Below are 26769 nucleotides of genomic sequence, written 5' to 3'. Positions count from 1 at the left end.
GTCAGCAGCCCTTTCAACCTCGGGCTCCCAGGCCAAGTGCGCTCACTGAAGGGTCCTTTCCTCTAAGGCAGTGGTTCTCAACCTTCCTAACGCCGCGACCCTCTAATACAGTTCCTCATGTTGTGGTGACCCCCAACAGTAAAATTATTTTCGTTGCTACTTCGTAACTGTAATTTGGCTACTGTTATGAATCGTAATGTAAATATCTGATATGCAGAATGTATTTAGGCGACCCCTGTGAAAGGGTCATTCGACTCCCAAAGGGGTCGTGACCCACAGGTTGAGAACCGCTGCTCTAAGGCAATTGTATGGAGACCCGGGCTTCCCCAGGACCCAGGTCAATTGGATTTTAATGGACTTAGCCCGGGATGGCCCCGCTAAGGCCTAAGAGCCCAACCTAGTCCCTCACAGCCAAAGCGAGTTCACACGGAGGAGCCGAGCCTGGACTCCAACAGCTGGAGCCAGTCCCCAAGGGCGGAGCCCAGCCCTGAAGAGCCGAAATGTGCAAGCTGCAGGCTCTACGGGGCTGGGAGAAAGCCAGTGCCCACGCTGTGCACGCGGCCAGAGGGACCACCAGCAGCCCTGGTCACCGTGAGATCCCATAAAGGGTCGTGGGGCCCTGGGGCTGACCAGAGAGGGAGGACAGGCAGCAGCGTCCTGGGAGGGGAGGGGAGGAGGAAGAGGAGGGAGGGAGAAACAACCCGCAGGGCCAGGCATCCCCCAGAGCCAAACTACACAAGAGGCCTGCTCTCCGACAGCAGAGGTGAGGCGGAGCCGGAATCAGCAGGGGCATGACGATGTCTTGGAAGCCCAGCTGCCTTCGCTCCCTTCTCAGAGGTCGCTGCTGGGTCCACAGGCTGGCAGAACCTCCTCCTCCCCACAGGCACCTTTCTGACTCTTGGAGCCTCCATTTCCTCATCTGTGAATTGGGTGCAAAACTCGCACCGCCCATATCACAGGGGATGTGAAGTCAAGCTCCGCGGGGGGCGGTCCAGGCTCCAGCTGACCAGTCGCCTGGTCTGGGGGGAGCCCCAGGCAGGTGTCAGAGCCCCGGATTTCTCATCTGAGAAATGGGATCGTGGGAATAACCAGGTAATACCATGGGGCTAACGAGATGAAACAAGATAAAGGCACGGAAGGCGCAAAGCACGCTGCCTGGCACTCAGTGAGCCCTCAACTTGAAATGATGACGATGACGATGACAGCAGCTAACCTCCTACGTCCTCCCTAAGCGCCTCATTATCCTACACAGTAGGAACTCATCTCCGTCTTAAAGGCGGGGAAACCGAGGCAGAGAGGTGAAGAAACTTCCTACCACGGCTAAGGATGGCACCGCGGACGCGGGCCGCACAGCCTGGCCGGAGCAGCCCTCTGAGAGCCCGCCGGGCTGTCTGGCTCTCGGGGACACTCCCAATTATTTGCCAACCTCTCTTTTCAACAAGTTGGACTCAGGCCTGTGCCCAGAACCTGGGAAAGGCTCACCACAGCTCCACGCCCATAAATGCTGGTTTCGGTCTTATTTCCCTCCCTCCCCACTGGCCCCCAGGTGCCCATTGGGCTGGTCGGACCGGCTGGGCTGATGGTATCTGAGCCGTGGGAACAGGCCCTGCCTCACCTGGGACAGGGCACTGCTCTGGGGCCAGAGCGTGACCAGTCGGGGGGAGGGGAGGGGTGGCCCACAAGGCCTGCAGGGCACACGGCCTCCCGCCCCTCCAGGAGGGCTCCCATGGTGTCCGGCTGTGCTAAGTGCCGCCCCATTTCACAGGCAAGGAGAGGAAGCCCAGGCAGGGGCAGGGACTAAGCCACGGGCTCTGACCGCCCCGTGCACTTCCTCACTCGCTACCTCCTCCCGCCTGAGCGGTTTTACTTCAGAGAGAAAGAGGAGCAGAGACCTGTATGGGGCCCCGGCTCCCACCAGCCCGAGAGCCGCAACCAGGACCCAGGAAGAGGGCAAGTGTCTGGCCCACAGGGAAGGACACGATGAAACAAACCACAAGGACGGGCCGGGACCTTCCTTCCGCAGCCCGTGGTGTGGGCTGGTTTCCGGTGGCTTTGAGGCTCAGCTCAGCTCAGCTCAGCTCAGAGGCCAAGTTCTCTGCAGCTTTGGGTCTGGCTGCCCCCAGCCACCCCAGACTTCCTGAGCCCCAGCTGAGGGTGCAGGAGGCCCAGATCCTCAGCCCGGACCCCCAGCCCCCCATCAGATCCCCACGCCCAGGGCCCCCAGCACTTTCCTCCTCCCGTCTCCCCTGACCCCTCCCTGCACTCACTGCTCAGCCTCTGCCATGCCCACACTGGGCCACCAGATACTGGGACCCCTGGGCCGTGGAGGAGGGACCGCATCTCGTTAGCAAGTGTCTCCCCGCCCCGCCGGGGCAGTGGCCAGCTCCTCCGAGCATAGCCCAACCAGCGGAACCACTGGGGCCCTGGAGCAGGCAGAGCCCCCGCTGGCCCAGACCCCTGCCTCACCCGCCTGTTAGCCCATCCCGGGGGGGGGGGGCGGGGGAGGGGGGGCAGCTTCTCCTTGAGGCGCTGGCCCGATGGCCCAGTGCTGGGGACCCCTGACGGCCCGGGCTCTCCCCAGGCTCGCTGGCAGGGAAAGGCCACGCTCTTTCCACGCTTCCTCCTCTCCCGCCACTGCTGTGCCTGCACCGCTGTCCCCCCAGCGCCCGGCAGAGTCTGACCTGGGAGTGACACCTGCCCCGGCGCGGGCTTCCCAGGGACAGACAGACGGACGCAGACAGAAAGCTGGGACAGAGCCGCGGGGAGCTGGTGGCCGTCGGCCGGTGGCCTGGTGGCGAGGGTGGCACCGGAGCAGAGACCCGGAGAAGGCGGGTCCTCCGCCCGGGCTGCTGGCCCTGTCGCGGGCCTTCCTCACTGTCCTGGGAGGGGCGTGCTGTGGGCGTCGGGGGGTGGCGGCCAGGGGCACTGCTCAGCACCCTACAATGTGCATGACGCCCCCTCCCCCCAAGGCTGCCCCAGCCCCAAGTGCTCGGGGAGGGCATTCCAGAAGGGGGAGGAGGCGGCGGAGGGGTGGGCCCATCGCACAGGGGCCTGGGACAGGCAGCGGCCTGGGGGCTCGCACATCATTTTCCCGGGAGGATGGACCGATTGGGGCAGAGAAGCGCCATTTCAATAGGATCCCGCTCATTCCTGCGTGTCTGTGGGCGGGGCCGTTGGACAGAGCAGGGGTCCAGGGAGGAGGCCGCTGCCACCCCAGGAGGGCGGTGCAGGCAGCCTGACGGGGCCTGGGGGAGAGGCGGCTGGCGGGGCAGGTACCTCTGAGATGGGGACGGGGTGGACGGGCCACTGAGGGGTCAGGGGTCCCGCGCAGGGGAGGCATGGGTGTGGGCAGCACCCTCGGGTGCCCAGGCTTTCACACCGGAAAGGAGCACCCACTCCCAGTCCTTGCGCCGGCCCTCCCGGCCCTGCCTCTCCGCCCACAGCCCCCTCCTCCACACTATTCCTCCCCAAGCTGCTCCCAGCTCCCCCCAACCCCCCAACACACACACCGGCTGCTGTTTCCAGTGCAGCTTTACAAATGACTGCGGGGTTTTCTTTTTAAATAAATGTGCATCGTCCTAGCACATCGTCCTAGCACATCGTCCTAGCACATCGTCCTAGCGGCGAAGGCTCATTAACTCCTGGGATAGATCAGATCCTGACAGTGAAACAGCCGGGCAACCCAGGCCCAGCCTCACCCCGTGCGCATGGCGATAGTTCTAAGAACCTGGTAAATGTCTGGCGACCTGACAGGTAAAAGCAGTGACTCGGTAACCAATGACCCATGGCAGATGGAGCTCCTCACAGCCCGCCCTGCTGGGAGACCTAACCTCGGGGCCTTCGTTTCTTAATCTGCAAAACGGGGTGATGACGTGGACTTCAGAGGGCTCCGGTGCCTGGCACAGTCAGCACTCGGCTGATGGCGCTGGGGCTCCCACGGATGGGGTTCGCCCTGCGGGAACCTCTGACTCAGTGCAGCGGGCGGGGACGGCCACCAGGCGGGGAGGGTGCCGTGGGCTGTGCGGGGTGTGGGCCTGCACAGTGCACACCACCCCCTGCCCCGGGCGCCTGGGCCTTTATCCCAGGAGCCACCCCCTTCCGTGGCCTCATGAACCTGAAAGTATGCCTGTAACTCGCTCTATCTAATCGGCCTCCGGCCGCTCCGCCTGGGTGCAGTACCCACTGCAGCTATTTCTGGACGTTGGGGAGCCTGCCAGGGCGCTACCAGGAAGTGAAAAGTCGCTGTTGAAGGCAGTCGCCGGTTAAAGGGCCCAAGGAAAGAGAAAGGTGCGAGAGGCCATGACTGCGTTCTCTTCGGGCCTGCGGCTACATCTCGCGGAGGGCCACTGCGGAGGGTCCTCCCAGGAGAGAGGGCGGCTCAGCAGGTGCTGCAGAAACGTCAGAGGACCCTTACTCCTCGCACCCACCAGGAGGTTCAGCCTTCCGCATTTAGATCTGGGGGTCCTGTCGATCATTTGGGGGCCCTCTTAAGAAAAAGAATGCAACATGATGAACTTTTTAAAAATGAGGTTCTGGCTGTGTAAGGAACCCGGGGAGGGGCCCTGACATCCCAGCTCTAAAGGCCTCAGGGTCACCCCTGCCCCCCATGTCCTTACCTGACGCCCAGAGACTTATCCCACCAAACACGGGCAGGACACAAGTGGGTTAAAGTTAAAACCAATTCTGGCAGCTTTACCTTGTTTGTTTTTTAAAGCTCTATTCAATTTATTAAAGTCACAAATTGCAAAGCCCGACTCTTCGTTAAACTTTTAAAAACACAGCTTGCAGATCTTACCTGTCTGTGCACAAAGCCTGCAGGTTTGAACGGTCCCCTTTAAGAGACCTTCTGCACTCGAGGTGTTCGAATATCCCCTGTGGGAGGGCACAGGGCACTGCTCCCCACACCCTCACAGACGGGGTGCCGGGGGCCACGCTTGGGGATCCCCAGCCAGCGCCTTTCTCATGATCTGGAATGTCCCCACAGCCTGGCCAGCTTCCACCCACACTTTTCCAAACACTGAGGAGACGAATCCTCGCCCTGCCCCACCCCGGCACAACCCCGGGCCCCTGACAGCCTGCGGGTGTCCCGGGGACCAGAGAGGGTGAAGGCCTGGCCCGAGGCCACACAGGAGACCTTGGCAGCGTGGGAACAGTGCTGGAGACCAGACCGCAGCCCGCGGCTCGCTACGCGTTCCTTCTGCCCTGGGCAGACAGACGGGAAAGCCCAGGGAACCGAAAAGCTGCCCCGTCTCCCCTCTCCGGGCCCTGGAGGGGGGCGATCAGGAACAGGCAGAGCAGTTCCGAGAGCCTGTGAGCCGGGGAGGGAGGAGGCCTCCTGCAGGCCGTTTGCACAAGACGCTGTGGTCAGCCCCGCTCCTTCCTGCAGGAGTGCAACCGACTCACCGCCCAGCACAGACGAGACCCGGCGCAGGGGCTGCGTGAGCTGCAGGCCCAGGACACTGAGGGTGGTGGTCCCAGAGGGCAGAGCAGGGAGGCCACTTCCTTACGCAAGATCTCAGCACTGGGTTCCAATCCCCGCTCCTCCACCCGAGGGGCCGCATGACCCAGGCCAGAGCACGGCCTCCTCGGCCGTCTGTGAAATGGGGGAGTCTTTCCCCCACGACTTCGTGTGTGTGTGTGGGGGGGGGGGGCAGGATTGGCACAGGCTCCAGCTGGGCAGCACATGGGCACGCTCACGTAACATCTGTGAGCAGTTCCCACGTCAGGGCCCCGGGACGCCCTTTAGCTGGGCCCACCCTCTGAGGGAAACACCATGGCTGCGGCCGAGGCCCCTCACGGACCTCGTTCCAGGGACTCAACCACCACCCGACGGAACGCACTCGCCCAGGGGGCACGCCGTGCAAAGCCTGTCCATAAAAACGTCACCTGCCCGCTTCTGGAAGGGGCACTGGCCGCCACCTGCCACCTTTTTATTTTTAAAAAATGTGTTTAATGATTCACAGAGAGGAAGGGAGAGGAGAGAGACAGAAGCGTCAATGATGCGAGAGAACCCTCCATCGGAATCCAACCGAGACCTCCTGGGTCATAGGTTGATGCTCAACCACTGAGCACACTGGCCGGGCCGTCACCGGCATCTTAACCAAAGTCAGCACTAACCACCGGAGGGGGGGAGTCAGGGACGGGGCCTCTGACATCTGAGCCGTCCCGGCGGCACCCGGCCGCGGGCAGGACCGGCATTCACACGTTCCACACATTGCACACGGCCTCCACGTGTGCCGGTGCTGGCGCCGGAGTCCGGCAGCTCGGCCCACCTGAGGAGGTCGGGTGAGGTGGCGGCTGGCTAGCTCTGCACCCCCCCCCCCCTTAACTTCACTCCAGTTAGACGCTTCTCATCCGAAAGAAACAGGATGGCTCCTCCTCCCGTCAGGGAGAGCATCCTGTCCTGCAGGCGCCCGGAGAGCGAAAACAGCTGCCGCAGACGGGCACACGGGGAGAGAGACACACGGAGAGAAACTGCCCAGTGCCCGGACCTGCCAGCGCCCACCACCCCCCTCCCGCCCCCAGCTGCCCGTCTCACCGAATGGTGGGCTGGTCTCCGCTCAACTGCTTAAACCTCCGGCGGAGCTGCTCGATCTGGTCCGATGAGACTGCGAAGTAAGAGAAGGAAAGAAAGTGAGACCGAAAGACACGGGGCTGCTGACCTCGGAGCCACTAGAGGGAGGCTGGGGCCACTGCCTCCCCCCCCCCCCCCCGACCCCCTCGTCCACTCATTCCCACGCCACCTCCCCCCTCCCCTCGTCCACTCATTCTCACGCCACCTCCCCCCTCCCCTCGTCCACTCATTCTCACGCTACCTCCCCCCTCCCCTCGTCCATTCATTCTCACGCCACCTCCCCCCTGCAAGCAGGCGAGGCGGCCAGGACAGGGCTTCCCACTCTTCCCGGTAACGCCCTCAGGGTCCTTAGCTCTGACCCCGTAGCGGTAATACAGCTGTTGCTGCAGCGGCTGGGACAGGGCCCAGGCTCTCCGGGCCTCTGAGACCAGACCTCCGGCCGCTCTGAAGACGGCTCTTTCCCAGCTGAGAAAGGGGCTCGGTGTAGTCACAGATGAAGAGGAATACATCAGACAAAGACAACTACCATTGCTTTCACTTAGATGCGGAGTCTTCAAAACAAAACACACAAACAAAACAGACTCACAGACTCACAGAGAGCAGACTGAGGGTTGCCAGATAGGAGGGGAGCTGGGGGGCTGGGTGAAAAGGTGAAGGGATTAAATATAAATTTCCAGGTATAAAGACAGCCATGGGGAGGTGAGTACAGCACAGGGAATATAGGCAATAATGTTGTAATAACTACGTATGGTGTCAGACTTATCCAAGTGATCACTTTCTAAGTTACATTAATGTCTAACCACGATGCTGTACACCTGAACCTAATGTAATAGTGAATGTCAACTGGATTAGCTATTTTTTTAATCCTTTTTTATGGCTAAGTGGTATTCCGTTGTGTAGATGTACTACAGCTTTTTTATCCACTCATCTACTGACAGGCACTTGGGCTGCTTCCAAGTCTTGGCAATTGTGAATACCTCTGCAGTGAACATAAGGGTGCATATATTCTTTCAAATTAGTGTTTTGGGTTACTTCAGATAAAATCCCAGAAGCGGAACTGCTGGGTCATTTTTAATTTATTGAGGAAACTCCATACTGCTGTCCACAGTGGCTGCCCCCGTCTGCACTCCCACCAGCAGTGCACAAGCAGGCTCACTTCTCTCCACATCCTCACCAGCACTTGTTTGTGGGTTTATTGATGATAGTCTCACAACTCACCCAAGTTATTGCACATCTTGTTTGTTCGTGTTCCCTGCTGTATATTATTCCATGTTTGAAGGGAGGATGCTTTATCTATTCTGCTATTGCTGGGCATTTGGACATTTTCCAGATTAGGGCTACTCAAATCATACAGCCACAAACATCCTGTATACATCTTCTGGTGAATGGAATTATTCATTTCTGTTGGGTACAGACCTAGGAGCGGAATTGCTGGCCGATCAAGTATCCAAATGTTCTAACATACATGTGATATCAATGGCCACATTTACTCCAGAAAGGTGGTCGTTGCCCTCAGTGGTTACCTAACTAACCTTTCCAAGGATCAGTTTCTACATCTGTAACATGGGGATACAACCCCCTCCTAGGGTGTCCAGAGGAAGAGAGGCTAATGCGTGGAGATAGGCACCCAGAACATAGTGGGCCCTCAGGACCAGCTGACAGTCCTAATGACTATTTTCTAGCAAACAGCAGCTCCTAGGAAGACTTGAGAATGCTGAGCTGTAGGTATGTTTTTTAATCCTCGCCCGAGAAAAGTATTTTTATTGACTTTTAAAGAGAGAGGAAGGGAGAGGAGGAGAGAGAGAGAAGCATTGATGTGAGAGAGACATTGATTGGCTGCCTCCCGTACATGCCCTCACTGGGGATTGAACACGCAACCTCTGTACGTGCCCTGACTGGGAATCAAACCCACACCTTTTGGTGCACAGGATGACACTCCAACCAACTGAACCACTCAGCTAGCACGAGCTGAGCCAGGGGCCAACAAAAATGAACAGGAAGTAGGGTTAGATGCCTCTTGAACAAGAGGAGAAAGGTGGTTAAGGGATGGGGAATGCTGAGCGGACGGTGGTGGGAGAGAGCCCATCTCCAGCTCACCCACTATTTGGGGAAGTTTTGCGTGTAGTCCCCAGGAACCAGACCTACAGGCTCGGAACACCTGGATATTCTGGTCAAACAGGCAATCTGCATAGCAATTAAGGGCAGGCTTTGGGTTGGGCAGACTTGGAACCAAGTCCCAGCTCCACCACTTACCAATTGTGTACGTTTTCAAACTATAAGACAGAGGGAAAAGCAGCTTCTCATTCACAGGGCGGCTCTCAGGCCGAAGCAAGAAGGTGCAGGTATGTGTTTAATACTGTGTGTTTCATCACACAAGCACTCACGTGTGGCCAGAACCGTCATAAAGCCTGGAGCCTACAAGGCCGGCTTAGCGGTGGATAAACAGGGCCCACCAGCCAAAAATGGTGATTTAAAAAAAGTAAATCTCCTGTACTGAGGTTTTCTAAATTTTAGGTTATTGGGGAAATCAAAATACATTGTCCACAGCAGCAGTTATTAAAATTTTCTTTCATTTTCCTCCCCTTCCCTTGCCCTACCCACCAGATTCCCTGTACGTTTCTCGCTACAAGTCTCCCAAGGAACTGCCAGCACCAGCCTGAATCACCTTCCCCCCCAATCCTCTCTTAAAATACTAATTGAATTTATTGGGGTGACAGTGGTTAACAAAATTAGACAGGTTTCAGGTGCACAATTCTACAACACATCATCCGTACACGGTACTGTGAGCTCACCACCCCAAGTCAAGTCTCCATCCTTCACCATTTATCCCCCTGTACCTTCCTCCACGCTGCTGTCTGTGGCAGTCACCACACTGTTGTCTGTGTCCATGAGGGTTTTTTTTGTTTTTGCTCAATCCATCCATCCCCAGAGCTGTCAGCCTGCTCTCTATTATGAGTCTGTCACTGTTTTGCTTCTTAGTTCATTTTGTTCATTAGATTCCACATATGAACTGACTGGCTTATTTCACTTAGCATCATGCTCTCCAGGTCATCCATGCTGTCACAAAGGGTAAGATTTCGTTCTTTCAGAGCAGGAATAAACAAAATAGAGTCTTAAAAAACCCAGTACAACAAAAATGAATGAAACCAAGAGCTGGTTCTTTGAAAAGATAAACAAGATCGAGAAACCTTTAACCAAACTCATCAAGAAAAAAAAGAGAGAGGACCCAAACAAAATCAGAAGTGAAAGAGAAATACCAACTGACAGCAAAGAAATACAAAAGATTGTAAGAAAATATTACAGACAACGATATGCTAACAGATTGGACAACGGGGACGAAATAGGTAAATTTCTAGAAACTCACAGTCTGCCAACACTAGGTCAGGAAGAATCAGAGAATCTGAACAGACAGATTACAACGAGTGAAACTGAAGTAATAATTCAAAAACGCCCAACAAACAGAAGTCCTGGACTGGATGGCTTCACAGGTGGATATTACTAAACATCCAAAGAAGAACTAACACAAATTCTCCTCCAACTATTCCAAAGACTTCAAGAGGAGGGAAGGCCCCCAAGCTCATTTTATGAGGCCAGCATTATCCTAATCCCCAAATCGGATAAAGACACTGCAAAGAAAGAAAGTTATAGGCCAATATCCCTGATGAACATAAGGCACTAAAATCCTCAACAAAATATTAGGATACTAGATTCAGCAATACAATAAAAAGATCATGACCAAGTAGGATTTATTCTGGGGATGAAAGGGCAGTACAATATCTGCAAATGAATAAACATGATACATCACACAAACAAAATGAAGGATAAAAACCACATGATCATATCAATAGATGCAGACAAAGCATTCAACAAAATCTATCACCCATTTATGATAAAAACTCTCAGCAAAGTGGGAATAGAGGGAACATACCTCAACATAATTAAGGCCACATATGACAAACCCACAGCCAACATCATACTCAGTGGGCAAAAACTAAAACCATTTCCCCTAAGAACAGGAACAAGACAGGGATGCGTGCTTTCACCACTCCTGTTCAACATAGTACTGGAAGTCCTAGTCATAGCAATCAGATAACAAGAAGAAATAAAAGCCATCCAAATTGGAAAAGAAGTAAAACTGTTACAGATGACATGATACTGTCTATAGAGAATCCTAAAGAGTCCACCAAAAAAACTATTAGAACTGATACATTAATTCAGTAAAGTAGCAGGACACAAAACAAATATCCAGAAATTAGTTGCATTTTTATATACCAATAACGAACTATCAGAAAAAGAAAGTAAGAAAATAATCTTATTCACAATTGCTTCAAAAAGAATAAAATACCCAGGAATAAATTTAACCAAGAGTATAAAAGATCTGTACTTGGAAAATTAAAAGACACTGAAGAAAGAAATTGAAGAAGATACAAGTGGAAGCATATACCCTATTCATGGGTAGGAAGAAGAAAATCATTAAAATGTCTATACTACCAAAGCAATCTGTAGATTCAATGCAATTCCTATAAGATACCAATGACATATTGCACAGAACTACAACAACTGTTCAAAAAAAAATGTATGGAGTGGGGTTAAGGGGACTGGGTGAAAAAGGTGAAGGGATAAAGAAGTACAAATTGGTAATTACAAAACAGTCACAGGGATGTACAGTACAGCACAGGGAATACCGTCCATAGCAGTGTAATAGCTATTATGGTGTCAGGTGGGTACTAGACTTATGGGGGTCACTTTGTAAATTACATATATATATCTAATCACTGTGATGTACATCTGAAACTAACAGAAAACAATATTGACCGTCAACTACAATTGAAAAAATTTAAAAAATCTATTGTATATTTGATATGGAAATGTGTTGCACATATAGTGTCTAAAAACAGCTTGCTACAAAAGCAGCATGTTGGGGAAATATATAAATATTTACAAACGTACGTAAGTATTGAAAGAAATCTAGACTTGTTTCTCCAAAATAATAGCAATTATCTTAATACTGGGATTAAAGACTTTGTTTTGCTTTAAATCTATATTTTCCAAATTTTTCTTATACACAATGTGTATTTATTTGTTATGTAATGAATATTTTAAGCACACAATATGGCCCCATAGAGGACAGCCAACAGATCTCAAAGATATTGTTACTGATGAATCATCCACTGGCTACAGACCATGTTTCGGGCACACACGTTCTTTAACGCTTTCTACGAGCCTATGACAGACGGTCCCATTTTACAGACGAGCAAACTGAGCCTCCGAGGGATGGGGAACTTGCTCAAGGTCACTAAACCTGAAAGAGGCAGACCCAGGATCTGAACTCAATTTGTGGTTTTGCTTTATTTTTCTGTTTTTGTGACACCCCACACTGCCTCCTTTGGGTGGTCAGATTCGACTCACTGATGAAAGAGTCCCCGGGTGTAACCGGAGAAATTATGATTAGAAATTACAGCAACACATGCTCCCAAACAACCGCTATTAAAGATGAATTATCTTGAACACATCACGCTAAGTGAGAGGCCACACGCTGCACAATTCCATTTATATGAAATGTGCAGAGACAAACGCATAGAGAAGGGAGGGAGACCAGTGGTGGCTGGGGAAGGAGAAGAGGGGGTCACTGCTAATAGTCACCCCGTTTCTTTGGGGGGATGAAAATATTTTACAATTAGATTGTGGCAATGGGAACACGATACACGTGTGCCCGAGTCACACCCCACAACGTGAAAGGTCTGCTCTTGCCCTGGAGGGTTCCTGGGAAGGAAACTTTCCAGCTTCCCTGCTCCTAGCTCAGCCCTTTCTCCAGGCCCCCATGAGGTCACGTTGCCATGGGAACGGGTGACAGCGACACTGCTGCTCCAGTGCCTGGCATGCCAGCCTCCTTATCTCGGCTTTGGATTTCACCCTGAGGGAAATGCACCCTTCCAGGCGGCTGGGGGGAGTTTAATTGGCCCAATCTTTGATATGGGGGGTGGGGGGTGACATCGCTCTGTATCCAAAGCGTAAACAAAGAGTTAGATGCCTGCACCGCCCATCAGGGAGTGACCAGCCACATGTGGCCACTAAGCCCTTGAAAGGTGGCACGTGCGAACTGAGATGTGCCCCAGTGTCAACTACACACAGGCTGCCAGGCTTGATACAAATGAATGTACACTGTGTCAATGCTTCCAGTATTGACGATACGTGGAAATAATATTTTAGACAGAATGGCTTAAAATACAGGATGCAAACTCATTCCACTTTTTTACGTGGCTCCTACACAACTTAGGATGGTGGCACCTCGCGCTGTATCTGCAGCGGGCAGTGCCAATCTGTGTGCTTCGAACAGAAACTTAACCCCTCGTAACGAGTCCTGAGGACTGAGACAGGGGAACAAAGGAAAACAGGCAAGAGGAGCCCTCGCTGTCTATTTAGAACAGTAAAAAGTAAAGAAACGCTGAGCCTCAGGAAACGGGTTAAATAAACCCGGTGCACCCTGAAGACAGAATACTACACGGTGGGGAATAAATGTTTCAATATTGTGGGACAGAGAAAATGTCCGTGGGATAGCATCATGTGGAAACTTAACAGGCTACAAGCTCTCATGTAAACTAAAGTTCGTACTGATATACAAGCTCGTGCTGGTTTATAACAAAACAGTAAATTGTTTCCAGATGTCACAATTATAGGACATGTCTCTCCTCACCCCTTGTTTTTATTTATCTGCCCTTTAACTTTCTTACAATTGACAGGGGTTACTTGTGCAATCTTATTTAAATGAAAATTTTTAAACCTTGATGAGTATCATAGGACATAAAGTAAGTGTGGATACGGCTGTGTGGACCTGGAACCCACGTACATTGCTGGTGGGAGATGGCATGGTGCAGCCACTGGGAAACAGTTTGGTGGTTTTTCAATGCACTACGCATAGATTTACCATACGATCCGGAAACCCCACTCCTAAGCATACACCCAAGAGAAACAAAAACATATGTCCACACAGAAACCTGAACAAATGTTCACAGCAGCGCTGGTCACAACCGCCAAAGGGTAGAAACAACCCTGATGTCCATGACAGATGCACAAAATGTGGGCTCTCCACACAGTGGAATATTATTTGGCCATGAAATGGAATAAAGCACTGACACATGGTACAACATGGATGGACCTTAAACACACTGGGCCAAGAGAAAAGAAGCCAGACACACGAGGCCAGGCAAATCGACAGATGCAGAAATTAGATGGCTGGCGTGGGGAGGAGGGCGGGGTGCCTGCTAATAGACACAGAGCTTCTGTCTGGCCCTGGCCTCTCACCTGTAAAGCCGTGGGGGCCAGCTTGCAGCCTTCTATGCTAAGCAAGGGGTCATGGGGTTTGGGCGCAGGGGTTGGGTGGGTGGAGGAGAGTTGCATAGACAGGGAGTCAGAGACCACCCTCAGGGAGGCAGTGGGAGGAGAGTGGGAGCAGAGAGCTGGGCCTGATGTCCTCAGTGGGGTCCAGCCTCTGCAGGAAGAGGAACCGGAGCATCACCCACATCCAGGACTGGAGGGGGAGGGGGTTAGGAATGCTCAAACCCTATCCCAGCGGCCCAAGTCTGATGTAAGGGTCACAGAAAATGCCCCTTGTTCCTTCCAGAACCCATGTTGGCTCATAGGGATTTGGGGGGCCTGGTGGACTCCCCTATGGCCCACTGTGTCGACTCACCCTCACCATTCATTAAGAGGCATTTACTGAGGGGACGGGGGGGGGGGGGGATGACAGAAAATGGCAGCCAAATAGGCAGCAGTGTTGTGCATCTCCTCCTAGGGCCAGGCCAGAAAAGCAACGAAATCGCAGAACATCCACCCTGAATTAAGAAATCAGATACAGCTGAGGAGACAATTTTCAATAAGGAAGGACAGAGGCCACCTAGAGAACGCCGCTTGCCAGCCATATCCCGCATGGAACCACCACCGTGCCCTGGCAGTGAGCAGTGCAGTACCTCCCGGCAGGCTCCCAGACATCTGCAGGGAGTGCATGCTGCCAGAGTGAGCTCCCGCACCAGGCCTCCTCACCAGCCTGCTGGGACCCAGTGTCCTAGGATCTGGCTCCAAGACCCTACAGTGCGTGCAAGCCAGGGAAAACCCTGTGCCCCACCCCCCACCCCCAGACTCCAGAACCAGGCTGCTAGCCTGACCTAGAGCCACCTGGCACCAGGTCCACCCCCAGACCTGGGACCTGCTGCTGGGGTGACCCAGAGCAACCCAGAACATGCCCCAGTCCAGGCCACAGGGAAGCTCTGACTGTGCAACCCAGAGCAACCCACGCCCACTCCACCCTGAGCCCAGGGTTTTGCTGCCAGGGCAACTTGGAGTAACCCAGTGTGTGCCCCACTCAGGCCACAGGGGAGCTCTGACTGTGCAACCCAGGGCAACTCTCAAACACTTTCAGGGGCTACTGGAGCAACCCAGCACACAGCTCACTTGGGCCATAGGAAAGCACTGCTGGGGCGATCTGGAGAAAGCCAGTGTGCCCAGCCAGGGGCCATGGGACCACGCCGCAGGTGTGCTGCCAGAGGGACCTAGGGTGCCACCCTGCCACAGCAAATTGCATGCCAGAGGGCTCTGGGTCTTCACAGGGAGTTGCACATCAGAGGAACCGTGCACATGCTCCCGCCACCCCGAGCATCTGAAGCAGACAACTGAGGGACCAGATCCGTGGGAGAAGGGGATACAACTCAGAGCAGAAGCAAAAAAAGACGTGCCACTCAAGACAGGCCCAGCCTCTGGGCTAATGATTTCCAGACCATTGCCCTGATAGGGTCTTTAACTTCTCAAACCCTAAGCAGGGTGCCCAGGGCCAGAAAGAGACAGAAAATAGGGAGACAAAGAAACAACCCCCAAGGAATGAAAAGGAGAAATTGTCAGAAAAGGAACTAAATAAAACGGAGGCATGCAATATGTCAGAAAAAGAATTCAGAGTAAGGATTATACAGTTCATAAACCAGATGGATGAGAAAATGAACTTACTAGTATGTAAGAATCAAGAGGAAATAAAAAATGATATAGCTATAATAAAAAACACAATGGAAGGTTTCAACAGTAGACTAGAAGAAGCAGAGGACCAAATTAGTGAATTAGAAGATAGGGCAGAAAAACGTACCCAACCTGAACAGCAATTGTAGAAAAAAAAAGTTAAAAAGCAGGAGGAGAACCTAAGGGAGCTTTGGGACAACATGAAACGAAGTAACATACATATAATAGTGGTACCAGAAGGGCAAGAAGAGGAGCAAGGATTAGAAAACCTATTTGAAGAAATAATGACAGAAAACTTCCCCGATTTGGGGGAGGGGGGAATCACATGAACACAGAGAGTCCCAAACAAGATGAACAAAAAGACCCACACCAAGACACATTGTAATTACAATGGCAAATTTTAACAACAAAGAGAATCTTAAAGGTTGCAAGTGAGAGACACAGTTACCTACAAAGGATCTCCTATTAGATTATCAAATGATTTCTCAACAGAAACACGTCAGGCCAGAAGGAAATGGAATGAAGTATACAAAGTGATGCAAAGCATGGGACTGAATCCAAGACTACTCTATCCAGCAAGGCTATCATTCAAAATTGAAGGGGAAATCAGGAGCTTTGCAGACAAAAAAAAATGGCTAAGGGAGTTTATTACTATAAGCCAGCAATGCAAAAAATGCTAAAGGGACTGTTGTAAAGAGAAGAAAAAGAATAGAAAGAAGGAACACAGGCATAAAGAATAAAAATGGCTACAAAAAAGTATCTATCTATACCAGGGGTGGGCAAACTTTTTGACTCGAGGGCCACAATGGGTTCTTAAACTGGACCGGAGGGCCGGAACAAAAGCATGGATGGAGTGTTTGTGTGAACTAATATAAATTCAAAGTAAACATCATTACATAAAAGGGTACGGTCTTTTTTTTTTTTTTTTTTTTTTTTTTATTCATTTCAAACGGGCTGGATCCGGCCCGTGGGCCGTAGTTTGCCCACGGCTGATCTATACTAATAAAAGGGTAATATGCTAATTAGGCCAGGAGACTTTCTGGGAGACCTTCCAGACATCCTTCCTGATAAAGCCATGGTGGCTGGGCCAAGGCAGAGGCGGTTAGGGGCAATCAGGCTAGGAGGGGAGGGCAGTTGGGAGTGCGCAGGCTGGTGGGGGGGCCAATTGGGGGCAAGCAGACTGGCGGGGGGTGCAGTTGGGAGAGAGCAGGTTGGCAGGTGGGGGGGCAGTTGAGGGCGAGCAGGCTGGCAGAGGGCGTCAGTTGGGGGCCAAACAGGCCAGCAGGGAGGGGCAGTAGGGGGAGAGCAGGCCAGCAGCGGGGGGACAGTTGGGGACGAGCAGGCCGGCAGACAGAGTGGTTAGGGGCGATCAGGCAGGCAGGCAGGTGAGCGGTTAGGAGCCAATGGTCCTGGATTGTGAGAGGGATGTCCGACTGCCGGTTTGGGCCCGATCCCACAGGCAGTCAGACATCCCCCGAGGGGTCCCAGATTGGAGAGGGTGCAGGCCGGGCTGAGGGACACCCCCCTCATGCACAAATTTTGTACACCGGGCCACTAGTCAATAATAACCTTTAACATAAATGGACTAAATGTTCCAATCAAAAGACACTGAGTGGCTGAATGGATCAGAAAACATGACACATGTATATGCTGTCTACAAGAGACCCACCTCAGAATAAGGGACTCACACAGACTGAAAGTGAAGGGATGGAAAAATATTTTTAGGCAAATGGAAATGAAAAAAAAGCTGGGGTAGCAATACTTATCTCTGACAAAATAGACCTCAAAGTGAAGTCCATAACAAGAGATAAGGAAGGCCATTTCATAATACTAAAGGGATCGATACACAAAACTCTGGTAAACATATATGCAGCCAATGCAGGAGCACCCAAATACATAAAAAAAAAACAACTTCTGGAAGATATAAAGGGAGAGATCAACAGCAATACAATTATAGTAGGGGACTTTAATACCCCACTGACATCACTGGATAAATCCTCTAGACAAAAAATCAGCAAAGAAAGAGCAATCCTAAACAACTCACTAGATCAGATGAACTTAATCGACATCTTCAGAACATTTCACCCAAAGCTACAGAACATATATTCTTCTCAAGTGCACATGGGACATTTTCAAAGACAGACCACATATTGGGACACAGGCAAAGTCTCTTCAAATTCAAGAAGATTGAAATCATATCAAGCATCTTCTCAGATCACAATGGTATAATATTAGAAATAAACTACAATAAAAACAAGAAAAAAAAATTAAACACTTGGAGGCTAAACAGCATGTTATTAAACAACTAGTGACCCAGTGCTCGAAATTCGCATTAAAAGAGAATTAGAGAAAATATTTTAATATTGCTATTTGCCCTTTCTCTATAATAGAAGTGTCAGAGATAAAAGAAAATTAGTAAAATGTATATGAAAATCTTCCTCCTGTCAGAGTCTGGGGCGTGCCACAGGAACCAGAGTCAAGTCCCTGCCCACCCACGTGTGCCTTGAAATTGCATGAGACCCAGACCTGGCTGGCCCCACCCCCATTGGGCTAGATCCAGACCCAGCCAGCCCCACCCCCGTCAAGCCCCGCTGGGTAGGGGGTGCGGCTTCAGTTCACCTGGCCCAGCACCAGGGCAGGGGGCACGCCTTGAGGTACCCAGTCAAACCCCGCCGGGCGAGGGGTGCTCCCTGAGGTCCCAAGGCCTGGCACCAGGGCGGGGGGTATGGCCTGAGGTCCTCTGTCAAGCCCTGCCAGGTGTGGAGCACAGCCTCAGGTCCCCCAGACTGGTGCCAGGGCGGGGGGGAACAGCCTCAGGTCCCCCAGACTGGTGCTGGGGTGGGGGAAGCAGCCTGAGGTCCCTGGTCAAGCCCTGATGGGCTGGAGGCATAGCCTGAAGTCCCCCATCAAGCCCTGCCGGGCGAGGGGTGCTCCCTGAGGTCCCACAGCCTGGCGCCAGGGCGGGGGCATGGCCTGAGGTCCTCCAGCCCAGTGCCAGGGCAGGGGGCATGGCCTGAGGTCCCGTCAAGCCCCACCAGGTGGGGGGAGCAGACTCAGGTCCCCTGCCCCGGCCCAGTGCCACGCAGCCTCAGGTCCCTGCTGATTGCTCGTTAAGGCTTGTTATGGGAACTTGGCCTCCACGGTGAGCGCAGCCATCTTGTTATGGTGTGACAGTCACTTTGCATATTCCCTCTTTATTAGATAGGATGATTGGCTTACCAAAGAGATCAAAGAAGAAATAAAAAACAGCCTGGAAACAAATGACAATGAAAACACAACAGTTCGAAATCTATGGGACACAGTGAAGTCCTGAGAGGGAAGTTCATAGCATGCCTCAAAAAAACAAGAAAAACTGCTAATAAATTATCTAACTCTACAATTTAAAGAATTAGAAAGAGAGTAACAAGAAAAGGCCAGAGGGAAGGAAATAATAAAGATCAGAGTGGAAATAAATGGCATAGAGACCAACCCCCCCCCCCCAAAAAAAAAAAAAAAAAAACAACAACAACAATACAACAGATCAATGAAATGAAGATCTGGTTCTTTGAAAGGATAAACAAGATTGATGAACCTCTAGCCAGGCTCACCAAGAAGCAAAGAGAGAGGACCCAAATAAACAAAATTAACAATGGAAGAGGCGAAATAACAAGAGGCCCCACAGAAAGGATTGTAAAAAAAAAAAAAAAATACTAGAACAACTCTATTCCAACAAACTGGTCAACCTAGAAGAAATGGACATATTCCTAGAAAAATACAACCTTCTAAAACTGAATCAAGAAGAATAAAAAAATCTGAATAGGACAATAACTATGAAGGAAATTGAAGCAGTAATCAAAAATCTCCAGCAAACAAAAGCCCTGGACCAGACGGCTTCACAGGGGAGTTTTACCAAACATTCAAATAAGAACTAAAACCTATCCTCCTCAGACTATTCCAAAAAGTTCAAGAGGAAGGAACACTTTCAAGGTCTTTCTATGAAGCCAGCATTATCCTAATCCCCAACCAGATAAAGACACCACAATGAAAGAGAATTACAGGCCAATATCTCTGATGAACAGAAATGCTAAAATCCTCAACAAAATCCTAGCAAATTTAATCCAGCATTACATTAGAAAGATCATACACCATGACCAAGTGGGATTTATTCCAGGGATGCAAGGATGGTACAATATCCACAAATCAATAAACGTGATACATCACATAAACAAATTGAGAGATAAAAATCACATAACCATATCAATGGATACAGAAAAAGCATTTGACAAAATCCATCACCCTTTCTTGATAAAAAACTCTCAGAAAAGTGGGAATAGAGGAATCATACCTCAACATAATAAAAGCATTATATGACAAACCTACAGCCAACATCATACTCAATGGGCAAAAAGTAAAACCATTTCCCCTAAGAACAGGAACAAGACAGGGACGAACACTCTCACCACTCCTATTTGACGTAGTACTGGAAGTGCTTGCCACAGTGATCAGACAAGAAGAAGAAATAAAAGGAAAAGAAGTAAAACTGTCATTATCCGCAGATGACATGATATTGTACATAGAAAACCCTAAAGACTCATCAAAAAACTACTAGATTTAATAAATGAATTTGGCAATGTAGCAGGATACAAAATTAACACCCAGAAGTCTATGGCTTTTTTATACACCAATAATGAACTCACAGAAAGAGAAACAAACAAACAAACAAAATCCCATTTACCAGTGCACCAAAACACTAAGATACCTAGGAATAAACTTAACTAAGGAGGTAAAAGACCTATACTCAGAAACTACAGGACATTGAAAAAAGAGACAGAGGAAGACATAAACAAATGGAAGACTATACCGTGTTCATGGATTGGTAGAATCAACATCATTAAAATGTACATACTACCCAAAGCAATCTACAGATTCAGTGCACTCCCCATTAAAATACCAACTGCGTGCTCGCTTCGGCAGCACATATACTAAAATTGGTAAAATACTAACGGCATATTTCACAGAGCTAGAACAAACGCTCCAAAAATTCATCTGGAATAAAAAAGACCCCAAATAGCCACAGCAATCCTGAGAAAGAAGAACAAAGTTGGAGGGATCATAATACCAGATATCAAGCTATACTACAAAGCCATTATTCTCAAAACTGCCTGGTACTGGCACAAGAACAGACATATAGATCAATGGAACAGAACAGAGAACCCAGAGATCGACCCAAGCCATTATGCTCAATTAATATTATACAAAGGAAGCAAGAGCATACAATGGAGTCAAGACAGTCTCTTCAATAAATGGTGTTGGGAAAATTGGACAGATACATGCAAAAAACAAACAAACCAAAAACCCAAAAAAACTAGACCACTAACTTACACCATACACAAAAACAAACTCAAAATGGCTAAAGGACTTTATTGTAAGATGGGAAACCATAAAAATCTTAGAAGAATCCATAGGCAGCAAAATATCAGACATACATCATAGCAAAAATCTTTAGTGATATAGCTCCTAGGGCAATGGAGACTAAGGAGAAAATAAACAAATGGGACTACATCAAAATAAAAAGCTTCTGCACAGCAAAAGAAACCATCAACAAAACAACAAGAAAGCCCACTGCATGGGAGAACAAATTTGCCAATGTTATATCTGATAAGGCCCTAATCTCCAAAATTTATAGGAAACTCACACATCTTAACAAAAGGAAGATAAACAATCCGAGCAAAAAATGGGCAAAGGATTTAAATAGACACTTTTCGAAAGTGAACATACAGAAGGTCAAAAGACATATGAAAACATGCTCCAAGTCACTAATCATCCGAGAGATGCAAATCAAAATGACAATGAGGTACCATCTCACACCTGTCAAAATGCCTATCGTCAACAAATTGACAAATGACAAGTGCTGACAAGGATGTGGATAAAAAGGAACCCTCATGCACTGCTTGTGGGAATGCAGACTGGTGCAGCCTCTGTGGAAAACAGTATGGAGTTTCCTAAGCAAATTAAAAATGGCACTCCCATTTGACCCAGTGATCCCACTTCTAGGAATATATCCCAAGAAATCAGAAACACCTATCAGAAAGGACATATGCACCCCTATGTTCATAGCAGCACAATTTACAATAGCTAAGATTTGGAAACAGCCTAAGTGCCCATCAGCAGATGAGTGGGTTAAAAAACTATGGTACATCTACACAATGGAATACTATGCTGCTGTAAAAAAGAAAGAAGTCTCACCATTTGCAACAGAGCATTGTGCCAAGTGAAATAAGCCAGTCGGAGAAAGATAAATATCACATGATCTCACTCATCTGTGGAATATAATGAACAACATAAACTGATGAACAAAAATAGATCCAGAGACAGAGAAGCATCTAACAGACCGTCAAACTTCAGAGGGAAGGCAGGGGAGAGGGGAGGGGGAGGTAAGAGATCAACCAAAGGACTTGTATGCATGCATATAAGCTTAACCAATGGACACAGACACTAGAAGGGTGAGGGCATGTGCTGGGGGTTAGGGGTGGCCAAGGAGAGGTCAATGGGGGGAAAAGGAAACATATGTAATACTATATGTAACTAGAGGCCCAATGCACAAAATTCATGCAAGGGTAGGCCTTCGCAGCCCCAGCTGCCTCTTGGCCCCACAACCCTGCCCCAGCCCCCCGCCCTCCGCCCTCCACCCCCCACCCACTTGTCGTTCGGGAAGGTCATTCCAGAAGGTGTTTCTGGAAGGTCGTTCCGCCATCTGGTCTAATTAGCATATTAGCTCTTTATTATATAGGATACTTTAAACAAACAATAAACTGCTTTAAATGAAAAAAGAAAAAGAGACATTTACTGAGCGCCTCTGATCTGCCAGGCACCTGCTAGATCAGTGATGGCGAACCTTTTGAGCTCGGCATGTCAGCATTTTGAAAAACCCTTACTTGCAAAAAGTAAGGCCGTAATCTCCAAAATTTATAGGAAACTCACACATCTTAACAAAAGGAAGATAAACAATCCAAGCAAAATATCAGACGTACATCATAGCAAAAATGATGTCATTTTTATAGGAAACTCACACATCTTAACAAAAGGAAGATAAACAATCCAAGCAAAAAATGACTCTGGTGCCATGTCACACATAGAAATTTTTTGATATTTGCAACCACAGTAAAACAAAGATTTATATTTTTGATATTTATTTTATATATTTAAATGCTATTTAACAAAGAAAAATCAACCAAAAAAATGAGTTCGCCATCACTGTGCTAGATGCTGGCGGTGCAGATGTAAAGATGCACGTCACCTGGCCGGGACCCAGGATAACAATTGCAGAGTCAGCTGCCAGGAGCACCCAGGTTGCAATGGGGCTTCCAGTCCATGGGATAAGGGGAAACGATGCCCAATGGGGGCCAGCAGGGTAGGGCAGGGCTCACAGAGGCAGAGTGGGGAGTGCTGAGCGAGCCCCAATTCTTCAGCAGGGGTGGAAGGCAGGCAGAGAGCAGGGGGCGGGAGCAGGGGCGCAGGTCGAGCTAAGGCCGTGGTGGGCAAACTGTGGCTCTCGAGCCACATGCGGCTCTTTGGCCCCTTGAGTGTGGCTCTTCCTAAGCCTTAGGAGCACCCTAATTAAGTTCATAACAATGTACCTACCTATATAGTTTAAGTTTAAAAAATGTGGCTCTCAAAAGAAATTTCAATTGTTATACTGTTGATATTTGGCTCTGTTGACTAATGAGTTTGCCGACCACTGGGCTAAGGCATTTAGATTTCGCCCTGAGTTTATGGAGGATACTAAGGCAGGGAACAAGATTCCATGTGTCTGGGGGCAGAATGGAGGGTGGATGCACATGATGGGGCTGGGAACATGGGAGATGCGGGCAGGTGGAGCAGTCCAGGTGCTGGGGTGGGGGTGGGAGTGGGGGGATGGTGGAGTGGGGGGTTCAAGACACAGCTGAAAGGAGCAAGGGCATGAGAGCATGTGCCTGCTCTCTCCAGGGGTGCCCAGGTGCCATCCTGCTCCCCCAGCCTGCATGGGGGCCCTGGGACACAAAGGGCATCGTTGGGAAGGTCGCAGTGGCTTTCAGGGCCAAGCTCTCCTGCTGCAAGTGTCCCGACAGACTGGCCAGGACTCGGCCCAGATACGGCCAACGTCCCGGAATCCAGAGGTGAGGCAGGCCAGAGAGAGGCGAGCCCACCCCCTGCCCAGAGCTGCTGTTCGCTCCCCAGCCGCATCCTAGTCGGCTGTCTTCCTGGGCTGCCACCCCCTCCTCCGCAGACGCGGATAATAATAGCACCACCTTCGCGAAGCTGCTCCCCCATGAAAAACAACCAAGAGCGCATCTCACAACGCACAATCACCAAAACGTGGAAACACCTAAATGTCCGTCAACTGGTGAAGGGTCACAGAATGTGATCCCTCCGTGCACTGGAATGATCCCACCCCCACACACATATGCAGTGATGACACATGTCACAACGTGCGTGAACCTGGAAAACATGCTAAGAGAAAGAAGCCAGTCACCAAAGTCCACGATTCTATGCTCCACATATGTGAAATGTCCGGAATAAACAAACCCATGGAGACAGGAAGTGTTTGCCAGGTGCTGCGGTTTGGGGGATTAGGACTGCCAACGGGCATGAAGTTTCTTTTTGGGGTGAAGACGTTCTGGAAATCTATATAATAAAAGCCTAATCGACCCTTACAGCAGAACCACCAGAATGACCAGTTGCTATGATGCGCACAGACCACCAGGGGGCAGACACTCAATGCAGGAGCTGCCCCCGGTGGTCAGTGTGCTCCTACAGGGGAGCAGTGAGCTGAGCGATAAGGAGCAGCCAGCAGGCAGGTGGTAAGGAGCGAGGGGTCACGGACTGTGAGAGGGCTCAGGCCGGGCTGCGGGACCCCCAACCCCAGTGCACAATTCTTGTGCCCCGGGCCTCTAGTATTGGTAATGTTTGCACGACACTTTGAAAGCACGTCATGCCATCGCCTTAAAATGGCGAAGATGGTACATTTGATGTTATGTGAATTTTGCCCCAATTTAACAACAAACCTCTGGCACACTTGGCACTGGACCTGGCAGGAGGAGCCTGAGACACGGGAGCTGCCGCGAGGGTGGTCATTATGCCCATAAAGCAAGAATCCCCTGGTGCCTCTGAGGCTCTTCGGTGGCTCCAGGCTCAGGAGGGAAGAGGCACTTGCTGTGTGCCGCCTGGGGGGAGGGGGGGGCTACAGCCAAAGCAGTGACTCACCTGGGCCTCCCAGCCAGCGGGACCCGCCCTTGCAGGCCTGGCACCCAAGATGCTTCACAGTGCTGGCTGCCCGGCTCCTCTCCTTCACCTGCCTCCCCCTGGAAGCCACGTGCCCAACGTGTCCGCGTTAGAGACCACGCCTGAGGCCAGGATTCTAAAATGAACCGAAGATGCACCTGGGGCACCTGGCCTTGAGGAGGCTGTCACACCCAGTGCTGTTGCCGAGCAGAAGCAGCAACTAGAAGATGGGTCGCTGGCTTCGGTCCCGCACCTTCACACCCTTTTCATGCACACTCCCACCCACTCTGGAGTGCAAAAGCCCAGGGATTCCTGGTGTGAGCGGCCCGGGCCCAGGCCAGCGTGGTGTCGGCATTTATTTTAATCTCCGGCACTGCTGGTCTCGTTTCTGGATCTCTGTGGCTCTCCCTACACAGAAGGGACCCTCCGATTCTCGGACTGGAGGGGAAGCTGGGACGGAGTGACGCGACTTGACTTTCTTCTCATAAGCGAGGAGACGACTTGGAAAGCTGTCAGAGTGGGTGTGCGTGACTCGACACCACACAGCCTGCGCTTTCCTCATCCTCGCTCAGCTCCCTGCAGCTATGCTGTGTTCTTTGCCATTTGCTTTGCAAAGTAATAATAACTGCCACGCGTTAGCATTTACTCAGCGGCGGGAACTAAGCCAGACGCTTGGCAGACATGATCTTATGTGGCCTTCCGAACAGTGCCTGCCTCCGAGGGGGAGCATCCACCCATTTTACAGATAAGGAAGCGGAGTCTCAGAGGGGTGAAGTCACCGACTGAAGGTCACACAGCTAGAGACGACAGGCCTGTGACTCCGGGATTGCTTCTCATAACCATTTACTATGCTGTGTGCCCGAACCGAGAAGTGACTGGAATAATGAAGACATGACATTTATGTCATGAAGAGACAAAGACATCTCTATTTTAATAAAAAGACTAAAGATGATAAAGGGGAGGGGAAGCAACAGAGAATCAGATTTAGAGAGTGGGCGTTGTTCAGCGCATCTGAGGAACTGGTTTTCACAGCCTTCCAGAACTATCTTCAGCTCCAGAATTATGCTGAGGCCACACCAAGTGGAGAAGGGCTTATGGAAGGTATGAGGGCTTCTTAGGCAAGGACAATTGGATAAAGAACTCCATTCCTGCTAACAGACTCTCCATTCCACTGCAAACACATAAATCACTGGATAAATTAAGAAAAACATGAAATATACCATTAAGCTGAGAAGAAAGGGAAACCCCCAGGTGCCAGAAGCAAGGAGGGAGCTCAGGCCCAGCAGGATGTGTGTTCCGATGCTGCCAAAGTGGTCCAGAGGGGACCACGATGATACAGGCTCTGACAGCCGACTGCCTGACAGAAGTGGTCTCGGCTCTGCATGAGCTAGGAGTGAGACTCCCAGCAAAAGCTGAAGAACAAAAGGCTGCTTCTCCATGGAAGGTGGGCCAGGAAAACTGTCCCCACTGGCCCAGGGAGTCAGCAAGCAAGATGAACCGGCAGAGGAGGTGGCAGGGTGCAGCTGAGAGAGCTAGGCCCCTGTGATGAATCAAACCAGCCTGTGCCGTGCACGGGTGAAAACCCAAACCTCTGTGGTGCAGGAAAGGCAACTTGAGAATTCACGTAAACAGTGTTTCCAGGCCGTGGAAGCCCCAGGTGCCGAGCACATAAATGCATCGCACTGTGTGAGGTGCTTCTGTGAGCCAGGGCACACGGGAGTCTCATGGGAGCGGTACTTTCAGTAAGCTCACCTCCACTGGTTCGGCTCCAGCATAAATGTGGAGCTGAAGATAGTTCTGAAAGGATGGGGAAGCCAGAAGGAGGCAGCACAGTCGAAGATGAGCTCATAATCAAAAATCAAACCACACAGGCAAATAAACCACCATATGGGAGAATCAGCAGACACAACTAACAAAAGGGACCAGCACCTCACGAAGAGACTGTGTAGTAAGCT

General features: G+C 50.6%; 1 protein-coding gene across 1 annotated transcript in view; it reads right to left on the bottom strand.

Moving 5' to 3' along the window:
* TESC (tescalcin) overlaps positions 1-26769 on the bottom strand; it is a 47379-nt gene that overhangs the window by 12185 nt on the left and 8425 nt on the right. Inside the window, exon 2 of the mRNA XM_081113356.1 lies at positions 6539-6608. Coding sequence (XP_080969482.1) covers positions 6539-6608 — 70 coding nt within the window. The remainder of the gene's footprint in view (positions 1-6538; positions 6609-26769) is intronic.

Source organism: Myotis nattereri (genome assembly GCF_964212035.1).
Source record: "Myotis nattereri genome assembly, chromosome: 19".
Lineage (NCBI taxonomy): Eukaryota > Metazoa > Chordata > Mammalia > Chiroptera > Vespertilionidae > Myotis > Myotis nattereri.
This window is presented reverse-complemented; position numbering and strand designations above follow the sequence as displayed.